The sequence below is a fragment of the Terrapene carolina genome, unplaced genomic scaffold (assembly GCF_002925995.2).
Source record: "Terrapene carolina triunguis isolate 2854851 unplaced genomic scaffold, T_m_triunguis-2.0 Scaffold836, whole genome shotgun sequence".
NCBI classification, from domain to species: Eukaryota; Metazoa; Chordata; order Testudines; family Emydidae; genus Terrapene; species Terrapene triunguis.
Window position 1 is genome coordinate 3125821 of NW_020665187.1, and position 22381 is coordinate 3148201.

A 22381-nucleotide genomic window follows, 5' to 3' on the forward strand; every position below is an offset into this window, starting at 1 on the left:
TGGAAGTCACTAGGAGTCTTGCTTGAATAAGGACTTGGGCCTTGTCTACACTATAGCCTTCTGCCAGCATAGCTGTGTTGGTCTCCGAGGCGTGATCCCTGATCAGTACAACTGTGCCACCAGGATCCCCAGTGTGGCTTGTTTTGCTTAGGGAGGGTGGAATAAATTATACAAATAAAAGCACAGCTTTGCTAGGATAGTGTACTGATACTCCTATTCTGCTAGTGCACTCCTACTATAGACATTGCCTTTGCAACAGTTTTGGGCTCTTAATTCCTAGCAGGACAACGTCCGTATGTTTATCTTCATATTCCACCCCCACAAAAGTGTCTCTGATTCAAAGGGAGCTCAAGAAAATCCTCTGGTCCTCACTGGACAAACTAGCCAGGAGGATGCGCTCTGTATGTGGTTTCTGTATGTTGCGTGCCTACTGGGTGGCAAGGTTCACCTCCGTGCTGATGTACTGTTGAACATTCCACGCTTCCTGGTGTATCTCCAATAAACTGCAGCTGTCATTCAGGGTTCAGAGAGTGAGAAAGCTTTAGTGGGAGGGTCATCCGAGGCCAAATCCTCAGCAGGGGTACACTGAGGATCTGACCCATATTGTTACTGGTTTCATATCAATTGTACACGGCTGTGAAAGCAATCAGCCCAATTATATGCTGGTGCTAATCAGCTTTACCTCCTTTGATGGCAGTAGAGCTCTGCAAACTCCAGTCATTCAAAGATCACGAGATTAAAAAAAAAAAACAATAAACCCAACAACCCCACCATATTTATTTTCCTTCCATGCCTTCCAGTTTTGGAAGATACAGGTGGATCACATTTTTCAAGCTCTAACTTACTCTCTGGTTCCCAGGGATCCTGGAAAGTAAATAACCATATTACAGTGCACTTTGGCTACACAGTGGAAGATGAGAGCAGGAAAAGCTGTAGGGTGAGGGAAGCCCTTAGCAAGAGGGGGTTTTCAGCTGGGCTGGATCTGCCTGTTTTAAGGCCACTTTACATGGCCAGAGAAGCATCACAGGGCCCAGTGGAGGAGGAATTGTATAGAACTGCTGACAATGAGAGGAGAGTCAAACCTAAAACAGAGAGATGTGTTAGAGGGCTTTCCCTTCACCCCCACCCCTGGTTCTTGTCACGCAGACAGAAAGCAGAAGACCAGAAGTCTGAAATGCAGGCAATGCAATGTTTATTGGGATTAGTTCCAAGCAAGCATATGCATAGCTCTACACGCCGGCAGAGTCTGTTTCCCAGTTTTTCGTTCCCAGCTCTGACGCAGAGCATTTACCCCGTGTCCCCCTTCCCAGCTCTGACGCTGCAGAGCCTTGCCTGTATCCCTATTCCCGTTTCCCATTTCCCTCCTCCTCCTCCTTAGCAGTCCCAAATATACCTGCAATGCACGCCGGTGGTCCCACCCCTTACAATTTATGATCATGTTCTGTTTTGGAGGGTCATAGGTCTGGGGTCTTTGTTTCCCTCTTTTTTTTGTATTTTATGGGATGGGGGAGGAGTGAGGTTGTGATCTGGCCAAAGCCAGGCCTTTCTTTGGCTTTTAGTGTGTCTTATGCCTTCCCCTGCAGCCTCTTTTCCCTTCTAACTGGTTCCTTAATCTTGGCATGAGAGAAGAGCCAGGCAGCCTTCCAGTGTATGCTCATATATTACATTCCCATCATGCTCCAGAACACTTTACCTGCTCTATCCCTTATTTTTTCCCATTATACTAACAAACCCATTTGGCCCAGCAGAAGCAACACACATGGTGTCCTTGTTCTTTGTTCACACATATTAGTATAAGATATAAGAGTATCAAAAAGTTAAACCCAAAATTCTATCTCAGGCTGACAAACAAGCCTATATACTAACAAGATGTTTCCCACCCCCCCTTCGATTAATAACTTTAATTAAAGCTGCTGTTTGTTGTTTACCTCTGGTCAGGAGAGAACATCAGCCAGCAAGACCTAAAACAGTGCTCTCCAGGCTTGTAGCTAACAGACTGCCATTTTTCAGGCCCTTATCAGCTATGACAGAACAAGAAGCAATGGTCTCAAGTTGCAGTGGGGGAGGTCTAGGGTGGATATTACGAAACACTATTTCACTAGGAGGGTGGTGAAGCACTGGAATGGGTTACCTAGGGAGGTGGTGGAATCTCCTTCCTTAGAGGTTTTTAAGGCCTGGCTTGACAAAGCCCTGGCTGGGATGATTTAGTTGGGGTTGGTCCTGCTTTGAGCAGGGGGTTGGACTAGATGACCTCCTGAGGTCTCTTCCAACCCTAATCTTCTATGATTCTATGCGGTGTCGCTTGATTTTCCTTTTGCTGTACGTCTGCCTGTGCTCCTACAAGGATGAAGTTTCTGCCTATGTTAACAAAGCACTGCTGCATGGCCAGGGTGGGAGCTGCTGGGTGCTGAGATTAATTTCCTGACATTTCTTTATCAAGGGGTAAGGGGCCTGCCGCATTTTGCCTGCTAGCGAGAAGAAGGGCCTGACACAGTTTTAGCCTCGGATGTCTGGCCGCAGTCGTAGTTCCAGTCCCAGGATTTGGATTGGATTAACAGCCATGTCAATTTTAATAGCTTTTAAAAACCAGAAGGGACCGTTAATAATGTCTAATCCGATCTTGTATATAACACAAGGCAGAGAATTTCATGCCACCTTCCTGCCTCCCCTACTAGAAGCACTGCTATACAGAGTTGCAACAACCATACCCCCATTGTAAGCAGGGCTTTGAAGCAGCCGCACAAGCTGCTGCCAGGTGAACTACAGGGAACGCAATTCTATTTCTGCCAGGACTGTCCTGGGATTTGAACCCAGGATCTCTAGCATTCTAAGGAGGGTGGTGAAACACTGGAATGGGTTCCCTAGGGAGGTGGTGGAATCTCCATCCTTAGAGGTTCTTAAGGTCAGGCTTGACAAAGCCCTGGCTGGGATGGTTTAGTTGGGGTTGGTCCTGCTTTGAGCAGGGGGTTGGACTAGATGACCTCCTGAGGTCCCTTCCAACCCTGATATTCTATGATTCTATGATTAAACTCTCCCCCTGATGCAAAAAGCATCAGGCTTGTCAATGGGAGGTTTGTAAAGTCCACACCATTATACTACTGCTGTGGTATGTACTTGGCAACTTGGACTTGATGAGAGCCTAATCCGGACAGTTATTCAGGGGTCCATGCTCCATGGACAGGGTGACACATGAATGTCCAGGAACATGCAAGTTGCTGCCGGCACCCATCACGCCAATGCACACAAGGAAGCAAGCAGGCCTAAGAAATGCCATGTTGCTGAGCCATATACGTAGGAGAACAGTACAGTAGAATGGCAGGTACATTGCCAAGGTTGAGCATGCCGCGAGCATGGAAGATGCTCTCACATGTGGGACAGCTTCCTGAGCCTTGTGGTATAGCCATGCAAAATCTGCTCGTGTCAGTGGCCAGGAGGATGTCCAGCACTAAATGCAACACCTGTGACTGGTTGGCTAGCCTCCAAAAATGCTGTTCTGATGTGTATATAAAATAACCACGTTACCAGTTTTTTGCAAATGGCTCGACGCTGCATGTTGCTGGGAAACAGCATTGTGCAATTCCTATTGCTCTCTTGAGTTTTGAACCAAGCTCTTGCATGAAAGCACAAGTTAGGTCACCCCCCTGCACTCTCCTCGCCATTCCCAGGGTTTGTGCCAAATCCCAGCTCTAGTTTAACCCCTGGCAAAACTCCCGGTGGCTTCACTCAGGGCTTGGCAGCCAAACATGCATCCATTGGAGTCGGTGGTGAAATTCGCGTCAGTTTACATGGGAGAAGAGTCATGCCTTTGGCCTTTTGTAAGTGGAAATGTGTGGGCTCTGTACAGTAACAGTGTCGGATTCCCCAGGGCCACCCAGAGGATTCAGGGGGCCTGGGGCAAAGCAATTTTGGGGGCCCCTTCCATAAAAAAAAGTTGCAATACTATAGAATACTATATTCTCGTGGGGGCCCCTGCGGGGCCCGGGGCCTGGGGCAAATTGCCCCACTTGCCCCCCCCCCGGGCGGCCCTGGGATTCCCCGCCACCTTTGCCCCTTGTGCAGTCATTTTCATGTGCACTATATCAAAAAGGGAGAGCTCTGACACAGACTTTACGCTCGCTTAGTGTGCACAGGTGAAACTGATGATGCAGAGTGCAAGGCAGTGGACAACTAGGCTTAAATGAATTCGCTTGGGTTACTGCAGATTTGCTGTGGGGTAATTGAGATCAGAATCAGACCCTTGTTCCAACCTGACTTTCAAACAGCTCCGCAGCTGGGGTAAATGAGTGTGTCTCCATTTACATCCGTGGGGGCTCTGACCCAACAAACGCTTGTGCTCTGGGGGAAGAGGAAATGTAATGATAGCTGTGCGATGTATGATAAAGAAACATCAGTAACGTGCAGACATGCTCGCTTGCAAGAAAGAAAATGCTTCGTGTAGCCCAACGTTCATCATTAGTGTAAGACTCCGAACAAAACACCAGAAGGGGTCCGTCTTTATTTATAGCAGGGAAACGTAATGCTTGTGAAATGTGCCATATTGACTTCGCTTTCAGAAATGCTGATCAGCTGGAGCTCCCGTTGCTTTTGGCTGGAGTTGTGGCTGCTCAGTAGTTCTGCAAATTAGACCCCGCTGTTTGCAGAAGAAAGGCTCAGTGGTTAACTTGTAGCACAGGCAAAATTCCCAGTGAACAGAAATTGGACTTTACCCATCAGTCAGGAGTGCTGGAATAGGTCCAGAGCTGGTAGAACACAGGTAACTAGTAGTGCAGGTTGTTTGGCCAGTGTATTATTAATATTTATTATTTATTTATATTAGTGTAAGGCTTACGAGCCCAAGTCATGGAACAGGAGCCTATTGTGTTAGGTGCTGTACAAACACTTAACAAAAAGACAGTCCCTGTCCCAAGGAACTTACAACTGAAGTATAAGACAAGAGACAACAGGTGGATACAGACAGATGGGGGAGTTTAAGGAAACAGTGAGACAATATTGGCGATAGGGAGTGATCACAACACAACAGCAGCCGCTGGTGGGGATGAAATCTAAGTAAAGTGAGAGTGAACTTCAAGGGATTCATAGAGCCAGATCCAGCAGCTGCACCGATATCCACTATCTGAGGGTGAAATTTTCCAGAGCACCTACGTGATTTAAGATCCACTGATTTTCAAAGAGACGTAGGCTCCTAAGCGCCTAAGTCACTTAGAATAGATAGATAGATAGATATAGACATTACTAATCTTCTTCTTTACATTGTACCCTAAACACCTTTGAGAATCCGGGCCTAAGCCCCTTAATGTTGTAATATAAAACTGACTTAAGTGGGAGCTGAATGTGGCCATAAAAACTTCTAGCTGTTAACGGAGAGAAGGAGATGTCCAAAGCACGCGGCTTTGAAGTAAGATGTTGCAGAGCATTCACACTCGTAATTAAAAACCTTGTAGATTCCTTTGAATTATTTTGCATTAATAAGTTCTGTGCGGGGAAAAAAAGACAATGCGAGGTGAGACGATCATTGAGTAACAGAGATAATTTCATGCCATGAACGCTGACAAGCGATGTCTGTGTTTTTATCCACTTCAAAGATGTGCTTAAGGGAGTTGAAAAGGGTGAGTTGCTGCAAGGCAAAACCAAGCCCATAAACAATCTTAATGAATTAACTAGCTTCAACCAAGCTCAGCCCTTCAATCGTATATAAGGGGAAGCCATAGCTTCCATCTCAGAGGGGGCTCAGTCTCATTTCTCTCTCTCTCTCTCTCTCTCTCTCTCTCTCTCTCTCTGTGCTCTCATCCTGCATCACACCCTTCGGTTTCTTCTTTCCGACAGGTCACCATGAACAGGAAGTTCAGTTCTAAGTCTGGGAGCGGGGCTAGGGGTTTCAGTGGACGCTCTGCGACCACCACCACCACTTCCAGTGGCAACAGAGCTGGCTTCAGTTCGGCTTCTTTGTCTCGCGTTGGGAGAAGAAGTGGAGGGTACAGTGGTGGTTTTGGCAGCAGAAGCCTCCATAGCCTGGGCGGAAACAAAAGCACTTCCATCCGCATAGGGGGTGGAGGCTTCCGGAGTGTGGGGCTTGGATTCGGTGGTGGTGGCGGCTTTGGTGGTGGTGGATTTGGTTGTGGTGGTGGATTTGGTGGCAGCAGTGGGTTTGTCTCGAGTGGGTATGTCAGTGGAGGATACGGGATTGGTGGGGGATACGGTGGCGGAGGCTTTGGTGGCGGCAGAGCTGGTCCTGTTTTGTCTCCTGGCGGCATCCAGCAAGTCACCGTGAACCCCAACCTCCTGGCGCCCCTCAACATCGAAATTGACCCGGAGGTCCAGAAAGTGAAAGTGCAGGAAAGGGAGCAGATCAAGACCCTCAACAACAAATTTGCATCATTCATCGACAAGGTGAGACCAACAATTCAACGTCCCAGGCACAAGGAATCCAACAGCATGGGAGACTTCCATGTTCTGCAGAAGAAGAAGGAGTTAATAGTCCTTTTGGATGTTGGCCTTGAAGAACACATCTCGAGGCAGCAACCTGGTCAGGAGTTAGGTCCTTATTCCATTTTTACTCATTCCTTACTCATGCAACCTATTACTGATGTCAAGTAAGGACTGACTGAAAAACTAAGTAAGGGCCTTAGGTTTGGGTCGGACATGAATGCACAAAATGATATGCAGTAACTAGGAGTTATTTGCAATGTCTATGCCAAGCACATTTTTTTTCAGGTGTTTATAACAGTACAAATAAAACTTAATCTCTTTCTTTCTCTCTTTTTCCTCTCCGTCCCCCCCCATCTGTCTCCCTCTATCTCCATAGTTGTATTTCACACATGTTTGCCTCCACAACACAGTAGCTGGCTCTTATGGATTTGAATCTTAGCTGTAACGGACTGGATTTGACAAGATACTTAAATATGGACGTAATTGCACTATGATGCATCAAGCATGTGAGTCAGCCTGTGGATTTCAATGGGACTTCTCACATGATTAAATTTATATGTGCTCTTAAGTATCTTGCTGAATCAGGTCCTATCTATCTATCTATCTATCTATCTATCTATCTATCTATCTATCATTATTATTTATTATTATTAATATTTTTTATTTATTATGCAGCTATTTGGGGATAACCAACTTCCTTTTATTATGACTTATCTTAATTTTTCCTTGAAAATGCCAGAGTGGAATATTCCGCCTCTCTGCTTAGCACTCATATAGGGCCAGATTCTTAGCTGTTGTAAATCAGCAGCTATTGTAAACTGACTCCCACCACTAGGGCCAAAGTTTCAGCTGGCATTAATCAGTGTATCTCCATGGCCTTGAATGGAGCTAAGTCGATTCACACCAGCTGAGGACTTGGTCCATCAATGTTCTGACGTGACAGCTTCCCCTCTCGTCTTGATTCCAAAAGAAGAACCAAGAAGGATTTCTGCTTCAACTCTCTTAGTGGTAGTAATTCCATCAACTTCAATGAAGCCGAGCCTGATTTACACCTGTGTAACTAACAGCAGAGTCTGGCCCAATGCCATAAGGATATTGTCCAACATTTAACATCCTCTTGCCTGTTGGGTTTCAGGTTCGATTTCTGGAGCAGCAGAATAAGGTGCTGGAGACCAAATGGGACCTCTTGCAGCAGCAGGGCACCACAATCACTAAGATCCCTATCGACCCCCTTTTTGAGGCATATATCAATTACCTGAGGCGGCATCTAGATAGCCTAGTAACTGACAGAGGTCGGCTAGATGGAGAGCTGAGGCACATGCAAGACCTCGTGGAAGATTTCAGAAAGAAGTAAGTCAGAAAGACCAGCCTGAGAAATGTGATGGTTTTGTTGCCTTTTCTTGGCATGGATTTCTGGTTGTGGTTCATGCGGGAGCTATTTTCATTCCTATTAAAATAACGAGAACTTTTAAACCATGTAATTACAGGATAATCAAATCTGCTCTGCTTTCAGGAAAATTCTCACGGCCATAATTAACATAATAAGCAATGTTTGCCTTGAACCATATACAGATTTTATGGTATGCTCATCAACCTTGGAAAAAATTATTTTTATAGCATATAAAATCTATCTATCTCTATCTATCTATCTATCTAACCAATGATATATTTATTTTATATCATATTATCTTATCTTACACTTCTAACCTTCTCATCACTGTAGTATCTTTTAGTACAATTTGGGTGCTTAACTCCATGTATGTCAAGTATCAGAGGGGTAGCCGTGTTAGTCTGGATCTGTAAAAAGATGTATACATCTGTTAGTCTTAAAGGTGCCACAGGACTCTCTGTTGCTTTTAACTCCATGTAAACTCTCTTGGAAATTTCAGCCTTAATCACCAAGATAAACATAATCTTGGCTCGAAGATGATAAAGGGGACACACTCATGATGTAATAGCAAAACTATGATACTGATCAGAAAAACACAGCAATGCTCCAGGTCCAAACTACTGTTGTATTGAATTAACGTGTGTTGAATAATATCTCTGATCCATTGCAACAAAGTATAACATTGGAGGCTTCACAGTTAGCAGTCATCATACAAGTGAAGTTGCCAGAGATTAGCATTGTATGTAAGAACCTGGCAGACACATGCCTTGCATCACTGCTTACTACTTTTTCCTCGTAGTTTAGAAGGTAGAATTCAAACATATCTCTTTACCCAACAGATTTGAAGAGGAAATCCACAGGCGCACATCTGCAGAAAATGAATTTGTGGTGCTTAAAAAGGTGGGCAATGCATCTCTCTCTCTCCCTCTCTTATTATTCTGTAGCTATCTGAGGATAAGGCAGCAGACTATTGCAGAAATTTAGAACTGTAGACACTGAACGAGAAACAATTAAAAAGATAATACTGCAAAGAAAAATTCCTATGTATTATAATTTCTGTTAAAATCCATCCTGTGTCCTGAAGTTGCTAACCACAGTTGTTGCATTAATTTAAGCGTCTTACTTATTGCATTGTCATTTCTGTATGTGTGTGAGTGTGGTGGTGGTGGGGAGTGGTGGTGGTGTATTTTTCTTGAAAGAAATGACAAAGAAAAATTAGCCATGCTTTATATTAAGGTTTCTTTTAAAATATTCATTAGTTAATAGTTTTAATAAATATATTATTATCGTTTGTTATGGAGTCCACCAGACCAATAGGTTGCTTATAACACCATCAACCAAAGTGCTTATAACCACCAACAATACATGTTTGTAACACGCTTATAACATCTGTTAACCATTTATAAACAGAACCTCAGTGGAAAATGCAGCCAAAACATTTAAAAGGCCAAATTCAGCTCTCAGTTACATCAGCATGAATCTGCAGTAACTGAGACCCCGATCCTCAAAGATGTTTTGGTACCAAACTCAAAGATAATATAACTCCACTCCTAGGCCTGAGTCATTTGCACAAAGACCCCTTTACACTGCTTTAGTGGGCCAGACTGGTATAAAGCAGTTTTAGGTTGTGCCTTCACTGCAGTGTTAGCTCTAGGTATGTCTCGAGTGTTGCCCCAATCCGATTCCTGTCCACACACACAAATCTCTAGCGTTTTAAACTTGACCTAAGTGGCCTGTTGGTGGGAGGAGGGATTTCATAGAATATTAGGGTTGGAAGGGACCTCAGAAGGTCATCTAGTCCAACCCCCTGCTCAAAGCAGGGCCAATCCCCAGACAGATTTTTACCCCAGTTCCCTAAATGGCCCTCTCAAGGATTAAACTCACAACCCTGGATTTAGTAGGCAATGCTCAAACCACTGAGCTATCCCTCCCCACTTTGAAGCAGAAGTGTTATCGATGCTCAAGCTAGTAATGCAGTGGGGACTCAGCTAAAGGCTACAGCTCTGGGTTGGTTAATGTTGTTTCCAGGGTGGCTGCTCTCACTTGAGCTAGTAATTCGAGTGGAGTAACTTTTGCAGTGAAGACAAACCCCTGAGTGTAAACGGGGTCAGACTCATACCCAATAGCTCTTGTCCTCGGTAGCATTGTCCCAACATTTGGTGTTTTTTTTTTCAGGAAGTGGATGCTGCCTACATGAAAAAAATGGAGCTTCAAGCAAAGGTGGATTCCCTCATTGATGAGATAAACCTTCTGCGAGCTGTCTATGAAGCGGTAAGGCTCCTATTCACAGGCTCCTTCCCATGAGACCACATTGCTCTTTTCCCAACGACAATGTTGTAATCGAAAGACCCGTCCCATTTTTCTCTGCTTTATGTATGCATGATGCAACTCCTGGAATGAGTGAGGTCACTAGTGGAATACTATGTCCAGTGCTGTCTTACCTACAGGAACTAGCTCAGGTGCAAGGACAGATCAAAGACACCAACGTCATCCTGCAAATGGACAACAACCGAGATTTGGACCTGAACAGCATCATTGCCGAGGTCAAAGCTCAGTATGAAGACATTGCTAACAGGAGCCGGGCTGAGGCAGAGGCTTGGTACCAAAGTAGGGTGAGTCATCATGCTGCTATGGAGCATATAAGAGTAGATTGAGAATTCTCCTCATAGGTCGCTGTGACCCAGTGCTTTGAATCCATAGCACTTGGCAAAAGAATGCCAGCTTCATTATCACCATTTCACAGATGGGGAAACTGAGGCAACAAAGTGGGAAAGTGACCTACCCAAAGTCAACTAGGAGATCAGTGTCAGTGCAAGGCATAGAACCCAGTTCTACTGATTAATTTAACCACAAAATGATCCGTCCTCACCGGCTTAAATAATAAATGTGCCTACAGTAGGGAACTGTACCTTTAAGAGTTTAGTCTCCTGAGGGCTGCAATACCTTGGTCTAATTTCAGTTGCTGGGTTTAATGAATGTTGGGTGTGGCTGGTGACCTGTGATATACAGGAGGTAAGGCTAGATGATTTTGTGGTCCTTTCTGGTCTTAGATTTACAGAGTCATAGAGTTTAACAGGCTCTGGCAAGACCCAGTTGGAACTGGTGTATCACCAGCTAGCTCTTATCCACAGCTTTTCATCCATAAATTGCATAGGGCTTTATAATAGATGGGGAAACTGAGGCACAGATAGGCCAAATGCCTTGCCCAAGGTCCCACAGCAAGGCAGTGGCAGAGATGGGAATAGAACCAAGTTCTCAGCCACTCTCTTATGTCCTCAATGACAATAGCTCTGTCAGTCTAGTACACTATAACTACACGCCAGATTTTTCCAGTGGAGGTTACCCATGGCGCTCCTCAGCATATCAACCCATCCTAATCCTATCAGCCTCAACTTCCACAGTTGTGCTCTCACTTTCTGGGGTCAAAATATGATTTCCTTGGAATGTCCTTACATGATCCCTATTGGATAAGTGAGGGGACCCATATGGATTTTCTACCCCACTTAATTAATATATTAATGTGTCAGTCATATCACTGCTTAGTAACTGTTATTAAAGTATTTGTTCACGTGGGGCCTAAAAGTGTGCTAGATGCATTATGAAATGAACATAAAGACTGTTTGGAGAAATTCTAATGGAACCATAGTCCTTTGGACTATGCCATTCAGCCAAAATCAAAACACTTCACAAAATCAGGTCAAGTTCACCCGAATTTCGTGTCGGAAGAAAACCGAGGGGGAAAAAGTTTGAATATGGTCAGACTGAAACATTTCAATTATTTTTTCCCGGTGAAAGGGCTTTTCATTTCAATTTTAAAATGATATAATATATTACAAAAGAAACCGTTGGAAATCAAAACGAAATGTTTGGATTTTTCAAAAACAAATGTTTCAATCATCCCCAATCCATATTTTTTTGGAATTTGCCTTTCTGGAGAATTAATTTTGAAACCTCAAATCTTTCATGAAATGGAGCTTCCATCCACTGCCCAACTGTCATAAAGACAGAGGATAAAAATTTCAAAACTTTCAATGATCACTGATAAAGTTTGCAGATGATACAAACTGGGGGAGGGGTAAATAAGGAAGAGGAGAGGTCACTGATTCAGATGGCTTGGTAAACGGAGTGTAAGCAAACACGTGTTTTAATGTGGCTAAATATTAATGTATATGTAACGCCGACAGACCCCGGTCGTCAGCAGGCAGGATCGAACCTGGGGTCTCTGGAGTTTAGTGCATGAGCTACAAGCCATATGGCCCTTAGCTAAGGCTGTAGAGCAGACTCATTAACTCTCTCTCTCCAAGTGGTCTTGATGCCACTAGATGGGACAGAATACCCCACCCAGAAGGTGTGTGGGTTACATATACATCTGGCAGGCGCCAGAGAGAAGCCGCAGCCCCGTGCCTGCCGGGGACAGAGAACTCCGGGGCTGCAGGCTGCGGGTGCTGGTGTTCTCTGTCTCCGGCAGGCGCGGGGCCCGCCTAGTGCCCAGCAGGGGAGAGAAGCCGGGGCCTCGCGCCTGCTGGGGACAGAGTACTCCGGGGCTGCGGGCGCCGGTGTTCTCTATCCTCGTGGCTTCTCCCTTCTCTCTGGATTCATATATTATGTAATATTAAATATGATGTTTTTCGTATTATTTAATGTACAAATACAAAATAAGCCTTGAAAAATTGTTGGCGCCCACCACACTCTTCTGAAAACATGAATGTGCTACTGGCCACGAAAAGGTTGGGGACCACTGGAGTAGAGAGTTTATTTTAACTCTGTATTTGGCACTGGCAGGAGCACTGCTGGGATACTGTGTCCACTTCTTGTGCCTGCAGTTCAAGAAGGATGCTGATAAATTGGAGAGGGTTCAGAGAAGAGCCCCGAGAATGATTGAAGGATTCCATGCCTTATAGGAGCTCAATCTATTTAGTTTAACAAAGAGAAGATTAAGGGGTGACCTGCTCACAGTCGATAAATACCTTCACAGGGAACAAATATTTAACAATGGGCTCTTCAGTCTAGCAGAGGAAGGTATAACATGATCCAATGGCTGGAAGTTGGAGCTAGACAAATTCAGACTAGAAATAAGGCATTTTTAACGGTGAGTGTAATTAACTATTGATACAATTTACCAAGGGTCGTGGTGGATTCTCCATCACTGACCATTTTAAAATCAAGATTGGATGTTTTTCTGAAAGATCTGCTCTAGGAATTATTTGGGGGAAGTTCTGTGACCTCTGCTATAGAAGAAGTCAGACTAGATGATCACAGTGGTTCCTACTGGCCGTAGAATCTATGACTCTATGATCTGAACATCTCACACACATTGGTAAACGTTTCCTTTGATATTATGCTGACAGCTGGTTGGAAGAAACTGCAATTTTTTTCCATCTCCCCCTAGTTCCTCTTCCAATTTATTTATTTATTTTAAATATGGGGGGAAAAAATAGAAAAATGTTAAAATTTAGATAATTTTCAACAGCGTAAAAAAAATCATCCAACTGGTAGAAAAACAGAGGGAAAATTGCATTCAATTTTTTCCCAATTGGAAATTTGAAACATGTCTTCAACTCCAGTTATGAAAAACTTCTCTAATGACCTTATGGCTTGTATCTTTCAGTATCAAGAGCTTCAGGTCACGGCCACGACACACGGTGAAGACCTGAAGGTCACCAGGAACGAGATCTCTGAAGTGAGCCGGGTGATCCAGAGGCTGAAAGCTGAAATAGATAGTGTGAAAAAACAGGTGGGAAAGATCTTGATATGGAATCGACATGATTTGTGGTGTTTATTACAGACCATTTTAATGAGCTCCGTAACCTTGTGAGTGATACTTACTCTCTGTGTTGCCAACTCTTGTGATATCTGGTGTTTTTCTTAAAGCCCTGGCTCTGGTAGTCTAGTTATTTCTTGAGAATCTCTACTTCTATTTATTTATTTACTTATTTTGTTTTTTAATTAAGTTTCTAGCTCTCATGGTTGCAGAGTAAAGCTTGGAAATGAGTCTCCATCATGTCATAAAGGTTCAAAAACCTGGACACATAAAAAAACGTTTGATTTTCAAGCCAGTCTTATGATTTTTGGGGACCTAACTCTTGATTTTTGAATGCTTGGGGTTAGAAATACTCGTTTTCTGGTATGTAAGGAACTGCTAAAGTCAAAGGATTCTGTTTAAGCTCTCTGGGCCAAATCCTCATCTGATAAAAATTGATGTAGCTAGGTATACTTGGGTCCTGCCTCAGTGCAGAGGGCTGGACTAGATGACCTCTTAAGGTTCCTTCCAGCCCTACATTTCTGTGGTTTTTTGACCCACTGAAATCAATCGAGCTGCACTGATTTATACCAGCTGAGGATATGGCCAATTATATTTAAGTGCAAAACGATTCTGACATTTCAAGGCATCTTAGAATATTCACAGGTATCTCAAACAGTGCTGTCTGGCATTCTGAAAGGAATGTCATTTGGTATGGAATAAAACACACTCTCCTCCATGATCCGGATTGGTATATGTCACCATTAAAAACCAATAATAAACATCAGAACTCCTGGAAACTGCATAATTCAGTCAGTTATATATGCAGGATCTGACCCTTACAACAGTAAGGAATGTAGGGTAAACCTTTCAAAAGCACCTAAAGGCAAAAATTTCCAAAGTGTCTGAGTAAGTTAGAACTTTAAGTCACATTTTCAAAAGTGGCTTAGGCACTGACAGAGGCATTTTCAAATGAGCCCAGGTGAAATCAATGGAAGGTAGGCGTGTACATACCTTTTTGGATCTGGGCCTACATCCCTGTAGAAAATGGGGCTTAGGTTCCTAAATCAGGTGCTTTTGAGAATTGTATCCATAGTGCTTTCTATCCTAAGGGTATGTCTACACTTACTGTAGATTGACGCTGCGGCAATCGATCCACTGGGGGTCGATTTAGCGGGTCTAGTGAAGACCCGCTAAATCGACCGCAGATTGGTCTCCCATCGACTCCGGTACTCCACTGGAATGGGAAGCATTAGGTAAATTGATAGGACAGTTTCTCCCGTTGACCCAGCGCGATGTAGACACTGCAGTAAGTCTATCTAAGCTACGTCGACTCCAGCTACATTATTCATGTAGCTGGAGTTGCATAACTTAGGTGGACTTAACCCCATAGTGTAGATCTGCCCTAAGAATTTCAATGGAACTACTCCCAGTAGTAAGCCTTCTGTTTGCAGGTGTTTCTCTGCCAGGATCTTAGAGATATTTCATAGAAGGCTGAGAAATCGGGAACAAAAATGGTTAAAGAGTTGGGTACCCATGTCCTTCCTTCTATACTGTGAAGAGAGAAAGAAATCCAAGGGGCTAGAAATCCACTAACTACATAGCTTGCCCTTTGGGTGACACTGGTTGCTGGACACTCAGGCCTGGTCTACCCTAGGATTTTACATCGGTATAACTACATCTCTCCGGGATGTGAAAAATCCAACCTCTTGAGAGACGTAGCTATTCTGACCTAACCACCGGTGTAGACAACACTGGATTGATGGAAGAATTCTTTCATCGACCAAACTACTGCCTCTCGGAGAGGTGGATTAACTACAGCGACAGGAGAACCCCTCCAGTCAGCACGGGTTGCGTCTACACTGAAGTGCTACAGTGGCATAGCTATGCCACTTTAGCGTTTTAAGTGTAGACATACTCTTAGGTTTATTAATTCAAACCTTTATTTGACCCAAAAGCATGCCTTGTGATTTCAATTACTACTAAAGCAATGAACAACAGAGATACAGAAAAAAGACAATGGCCAGTTGCCTTCTCTTGTGGCGTAGGTGGGTCATGCTTGATTTCTCCTACGTACCTCTGACTACCCCTTATAGTCTACCACATTTTAGACACATCCAAATTACATATCCATCAGTTCTCTTCCAATCACCATCAAGTACAGGATTACGTGTTTTATGCCACACATGCAATACACCTGCACAAGCCTCAGTTTGCAGGACGTTTGCTGCCCACGCTGTTTTTATCTGATTATTGCTCTTTTCCAGTGGGTTCGTTACCACTGATCATGCACACGTGACCAGGTTACTACACTCTTTACTCGATATCATGGACTTTCTCCTGTTTTTCTCTGACTGCCTCTCGGCAGCAGATATTTTATATCCATGGTGGTCCAATTTAGGCACATCCTATGATCAAAACATCACCCACATAGCAACCTATAAAACATCACTTAAGCAAGCTGATATAAGAAACAACTCCAAAGCCAAACAAAGGCTAGGGGAGTCAGCATAAGTATCATCTCCAGACTCATTCCACAGACATGAATGAGCCTTGTCACAATTCCCAATACTAGAATCTCATGATTTGTCCCTTACAGATTGCTGGGCTGCAAACGGCCATTGCTGATGTTGAGCAACGCGGGGAGCTGGCCCTCAAAGACGCCCGGGGTAAGCTCGCTGATCTTCAGAACGCCCTTCAGACCACCAAGGATGAACTGGCTCGTTTGCTGCGTGATTACCAGGAGCTGATGAACGTCAAGCTGTCCCTGGACATCGAGATCGCCACCTACAGGAAACTGCTGGAGGGAGAAGAATGCAGGTAGGTGCAATACACAAAAGCGTATGGTAATTATGGGGCTGGATAAATCAGCAAAGTTTCTGTCCATGTGGCTGAGTTGCTTCCAGACTAACTCGCCACATTCCCTTTTCCACTGGTGTCTTCCCAATAAAAGTCCTGGCAGGGAACATTGGTCCTTTGACTCTAGTTCCACTGATCACGAGATGTTGGGTTCGTATGAAAATTTTGGGTGCGGAGCCCTTGAAAATCTACCCCTGAGATCTTTTGCAAATGTTGTCATAATTCGTGTGAATGAGAATCAGACCCCTTGTCCTTTTGGGAAGCATTTAAGCCCTCTACATTTCAAAGTTTAGTAATTGTATTATCGTGACTTATGGGGTGATTTATATGAATTACTTTTCTTTCCCCGACAGGATGTCTGGAGAATATGCTGATCCTGTGAGCATCTGTAAGTATCTCAAGGATTCACCTTCATTTGTCAGAATTAGAGCTGGTCCGAAAATGAAGGGTGTGTGTATTTTTGATATTTTGGCCAGAATAGCAAAAAAACACACAAAATATTTCAGCCAAAACCTGAAGAAATTCAATTCAGAAATGCCACCACAATGTCTCTGGGGAGTTGTAGTTTGGGTGCCTCATACATCCACTTTCCTGTATAGGCTGGGTTCCCTGGTTGGACTACATTTCCCATGATGCACCATGGTCTCCTCTCTTGGTGAACAGAGGCTGTGCATGATGAAGTCCTTGGCCATGGTGCATCATGGGAGCTGTAGCCCAGCTGTGGAGCTTGGTCCATAGAGGGGAATGGGGACATGAGGCACATGTCTGAATTACAACTCCCATGAGGCACTTCAGCAGCAATTCTAAATTTAAATATTTTGGTTTCCAGGCATTTCCAAGGAAAAATTTTATTTGGTCAAAACCCCAAATTTCCATCAAAAAACAGTGGCTGAAAATTTTCAACCAGCTTAATTAGATGTAACACCAGAATTTGTCTCTCTTTGGGAATCACAAGCTGCTCCCTGAATAACCAGAGGGATGTTTTTCTTGCAGCTGTGGTCAGCAGCACCACCAGCGTAGCTGGCAGCGGTGGCGGAGTTGGAAGCGGATATGTCCTTGGTGGAGGAGGTGGAGGTCGTGGAAGTGGCCTCAGTCTTGGTGGTGGCGGAGGTGGTCTCGGCCTTGGAATTGGCAGTGGGAGTGGTTTTGGAATTGGTGGTAAAAGTGGGATCAGTGTTGGCGGGAGTGGGATTGGTTTAGGAGGAAGCAGTTTTGGCTACGGAGGGGGGGTCACCTCTGCAGGGGGAAGCAGCTCTAGCATAAAATATGTCTCGACATCCTCTTCATCAAGCAAAAAATTAATTAGATAAAGCGTAAAAACTCAACTCAGGGACCTCTGAATTAACCCAGGTTTTTGCTGCTTGGTGACGGGAACTCCCACCCCACCTTTCAACATTCATGGGGAAAAAAACCCTCATCCTGGGACAAAATTTTGCCCTCAGTTGTACTGAAGTCAATAGGTCTGAATGGGAGTAACTGAGAGAGTAGAGTTGGCATCTGACCCATTGCTCATTGGAAAACTGAGATAACCGTAGAAGCGCTGATATACTTTCCCTATAGCTTTGCCTCATTCAGGACTGGGCTCTGTTGTCAACTGCACCAACTTTACTCCAGTGTAGTGACCGGGGGCCTGATTCTCCTCTCCCTTATGTTTGTCCTGCACTGGGGTAATTCCATCACGTCCGATTCTCCGTTACCCTGCCATGGTGCAATATGTGTGTGAGACCCTGTAAATAACTGCACAGGGTGCAGGATAGCAGAGAATCAGGCCCGTTGACTTCAGCAGACGAACTCCTGAGTTATGCCAGTGTATCAGAATCAGGCCCTACGTTTTCAGCGTTCTGGTTGCTGTGGATGTCCAAGGTTATTTCCACACTCATGAAGTAACCCTGGGTTTTTCCACTCCGCCACTTTCTCCTGAATTTCACTGCATCAGCTCACAGGTGTTTCAGGGCTTGGTCAGGACAAGGAATATGGTGCATTGTACTGGCTCTCCGCAGAGGACATGAATCCCACCCATTTAGCATCACGAACGTTAATAGAGGCCATGAGTCAACACATCCCTACTACTTCCTTTCTGCGGGCCCACTCCTGTGTGATGTTCATAAAATGTAACAGCGTTGCCTTATTCTTCCCTCGTTGTTAAAGGACCTGCGGCTTTTCACTCCGTGCATCACCAATAAACTGCATTGTGTCATTAACGTCATGTGGCTGAGTTTTTAAACTAGGCTGTTGCCTTAAACTGCTGGTTGGGCTAGTCTTTTGTTGCACTGGGGTAACTTAAGGTATGTCTACACTACTTGCCAGATCCTATCTCCTAGAACTGGATGGGACCTTGAAAGGTCATTGGGTCCAGCCCCCTGCCTTCACTAGCAGGACCAAGTACTGATTTTGCCCCAGATCCCTAAGTGGCCCCCTCAAGGATTGAACTCACAACCCTGGGTTTAGCAGGCCAATGCTCAAACCACTGAGCTATCCCTCCCCCCAAAAAGCACCTGGGGGACTTTGTAGTGTAAGTCCCATTTTCACAAGTAACATAGGCGCATACATCCCATTGACTTTCCATGAGACTTAAGCTCCCGAGGAGCAGATTCCCAAAGGTATTTAGGTGCCTAAAGGGGCAGCCAGACATCTAGCGGGATTTACTCAAACTGTTAAGTGAGTTAGGTGCCTAACTCCCATTGACGTTCAATGGAAGACATTATCAGTACCATGAAGCCAGCATGAGCAATGGCTGGTGATTCAGGTGGCTATTTGAATCTCTATTGTTTTGTATCGTATATGCTTCCTTAGGGGCCCAGAGAGTACGAAGATAAAGGCAGCGAGCGTACGGAGGCAACAGAGTTTGCCTTCTTTCCCCATGATGAGTTCTTTGTGTTGCTGTCACAGTTGCTGGGGTTCCCCTCACAGGCTCATCTTCTTTGTGCCTCTCAGCTGTGAAAACTTGTGTCAGGAAACCCACCCTTCTGCCTGTAGAGCAGTGGTCCCCAAACTTTTCAGGGTCACGCCCCCCCTTATCCCTGTCCCCCCTCCAGGGTCCAAGTGCGGGGCAGGGAGAAGATCCCCAGGCCAGGAGAGGATCTAGGTGGTGCTTCCTCCCCACCCTCCATGGGGTCTGGCCCAGGCCCCAGCTGCGCCCCCCCGAACATTCCTCTGTGCCCCCCAAGGGGTGTGTGTGTGTGTGTGTGTGCTCCAGTTTGGGGACCTCTGCTGTAAAGGAACTAGTCCAAATTTCTGCTTTGTCAGCTCAGCTGTACAAAGCACTTCCTGCCAGAGGGCACTGCATTTAGACCCTTGTGGCAGAGTTCTTCGAGATGGAGCTTGAGTCAGCAAGCTGATCTCTATTAGCACTAATTAGATTCCCTGGAAGAAGGCCTAATTGATCAGGGGTGTGCCTGGTTGCCAGGCCAGACCTGGGTTAGGAAGCAAATGAGCTAATTAGCCCATTACCAGTCAAGGGGCTTAAACAGAGCACAGGAAGGCAGTGTTTGGAAAGGAAGGGGGGGAGTGACAGAAGGAGGGGAAGCAAAGCTAGGGGAGCCCTCTGAGTAGGGACCACTCGCTCCCCACCTCATCTTTGGAGAAGGGGCCAGAAAGCTGGGAAGCCCCAATTTGCATTAGTGGAGGGCCTGAGACACTGTCCGTTAAGCACTTGTTGGTGTTTACAAACAAGAAAGGTCTCAGAGTGGCCCTGACTTTGTGGAAGAAATGGGGCTACGGTTGATGTGCCCTAGCACAGTGCTTTAAAAAAATACACTGAGGGGAAAGATAGGAAAGTAGCCCTCTGCTTGTATCTCTGAACAGCTGCTCTGGATACTGTACAAAACACAGCGTGTTCCATCAGACAGCCCCAGGCGGGTGAAGGCTGCGAGCCGAGCAGTTTTGACCCTTCAAAGCCGCCTGGTAGATTGAAAGTGCTGGATAATTACAAGAGAACGTGTTGCTCCCAGGTAAGCCCCGCTCACGAAGGTTCTGCGTTAATGTTCTCACTCCCATAGCAACCAAGCCCTGTTCCTCACATTCGTATCGGGAGCATCTCCTGTTCTCCCATCACAGGTTTCAGAGCAGTAGCCATGTTAGTCTGTATCAGCAAAAAGAGCGAGGAGGACTTGTGGCACCTTAGAGACTAACAAATTTATTTGAGCATAAGCTTTCGTGGGCTAAAACCCACTTCATTGGATGCATGCAGTGGAAAATACAGTAGGAAGATATATATACACAGAGGACATGAAAAAATGGGTGTTGCCATACTAACTATAACGAGAGTAATCAATTAAGGTGGGCTATTATCAGCAGGAGAAAAAAAACTTTTGTCGTGATGATCAGGATGGCCCATTTCCAACAGTTGACAAGAAGGTGTGAGTAACAGTAGGGGAAAAATTAGCATGGGAAAAATTAGCATGGGGAAATAGTTTTTACTTTGTGTAATGATCCAAGGATTTCTGTTGGCCTAGGTAATGTACTTGGTGGAGATTGTGGTAGCAGAAGCGTTGGCAGTTGAAGTGGCCTTGGGAGTGGTGGGGGTGTTGGCTACGGTGCAATGATCAGCAATTTTGCTGGAGGTGTTGGCAGTAGTGCTGGTCCGGGCAGCACCGTTGGTGATGGTTTAAGTTTTGGCACCAGGGGATGTGGTGTTGGAGGGTTTGTTGGCAGAGTTCCAGAAGGCAGTCTTGGTGGCATCCATAAAGCGATCATCCAGAAGAACTTCCTTGCCCTATGAAATGCGGAGATGGAGCCAGAGATCCAGGGAATGCAAGTGCAGGAGAAGTTGAGGATTTTGAGCTGCTCCAACAAATTTGCCTCCTTCACGGACAGGGTGAGACTGGGAACTTGTTATCAATGCGGGGGCGGGGAGGAGAAATTGCAACACCACTAGCACTGCTGGAGTTTAGATCTCAGGGGCATGATTGCGAGTGACTCCACTTAGTTCAGTGGATTGACTCCAGTTTGACATAGGTTCAACTGAGGTCACATTATGACCATTACAGCCGGGTTCTCTGTTCGCTTACATGTTGTGTAGTCACATACACCGGTGAAAATTAAATGCAAAGTTGGTGTGAAATGATTCCCATCCTTATTTGGGAGTGTCTTCAACACACTGTACACTGGTGCATAAGTGCTGGGGGTGCTGCTGCACCCCCGGCTTGAAGTGGTTTCCATCACATACAGAGTTTACAGTTTGGTTCAATGGCTCGCAGTCCCCCCACTATAGAAATTGTTCCAGCCCCCCTGCACTGGTGTAAATAAATGCATGAGGTTCAGGGCAAAAGAATCTTAACCTTAAGCTTTAATTTCTTGCATCTCAACATCTACCATCATTAAATAATTAGTGGCTGACCCCCTTGCCATTCTCTGAACGCCCTCCCCCCATAATTTTCCACAACTGTGAACATTTAAATAGGTAACATTTTAAATGCTTAAAACTAAACATGGGTATTATCCGTCACAATGATAAAAATCAAATTCTGCCAAGCCCACTGATCAACTGTGATCAAGTCACACCTTAACCTTCTCTACATTACCCGCTGGATTGACCGGCAGCGATTGATCCAGCGGGGGTCGATTTATCGTGTCTAGTCTAGACACGATAAATCAACCGCCAAGCGCTCTCCCATCATACTCCACCATGGCGAGAGGCACAGGTGGAGTCAACAGGAGAGCGTCAGCCATCGACTTACTGCAGTGAAGACACTGCGGCAAGTCGATCTAAGTACGTCAACTTCAGCTATGTTATTCACGTAGCTGGAGTTACGTAACTTAGATCGATTTTCCCTCCTCCGCAGTGTAGAACAAGCCCTTGTTAAGCTAAATAAATTTGACTCCCTTGAGACTATCATGGTAAAGCATGTGTTCCAATTGTTTAATCATTCTCTGAACCCCCTCCAATTTATCACCATCCTCCTTGAACTGTGAGAACCCAGAACTGGACCCAGTAATTTTGCAGTGATCACAACCCAGTGCTAAAT

General features: G+C 45.0%; 1 protein-coding gene across 1 annotated transcript; it reads left to right on the forward strand.

Annotated features, from left to right (window-relative positions):
* Positions 1-5829: 5829 nt before the first annotated feature.
* Positions 5830-17725, forward strand: LOC112125548 (keratin, type II cytoskeletal 75-like). The gene is made up of 9 exons (XM_026660764.1): positions 5830-6387; positions 7562-7776; positions 8656-8716; positions 9992-10087; positions 10264-10428; positions 13425-13550; positions 16156-16376; positions 16769-16803; positions 17409-17725. The coding sequence occupies exons 1-9, from the start codon at positions 5830-5832 to the stop codon at positions 17723-17725; spliced, it is 1794 nt and encodes a 597-aa protein (XP_026516549.1).
* Positions 17726-22381: the final 4656 nt, after the last annotated feature.

Bases quoted from the DNA above. Each gene is read 5' to 3' on its own strand.
- LOC112125548 (XM_026660764.1), top strand. From the start codon at position 5,830: ATGAACAGGAAGTTCAGTTCTAAGTCTGGGAGCGGGGCTAGGGGTTTC. The intron at 10,088-10,263 runs GTAAGGCTCCTA...TCTTACCTACAG, and splicing joins TGCGAGCTGTCTATGAAGCG to GAACTAGCTCAGGTGCAAGG. The intron at 13,551-16,155 runs GTGGGAAAGATC...TGTCCCTTACAG, and splicing joins TAGATAGTGTGAAAAAACAG to ATTGCTGGGCTGCAAACGGC.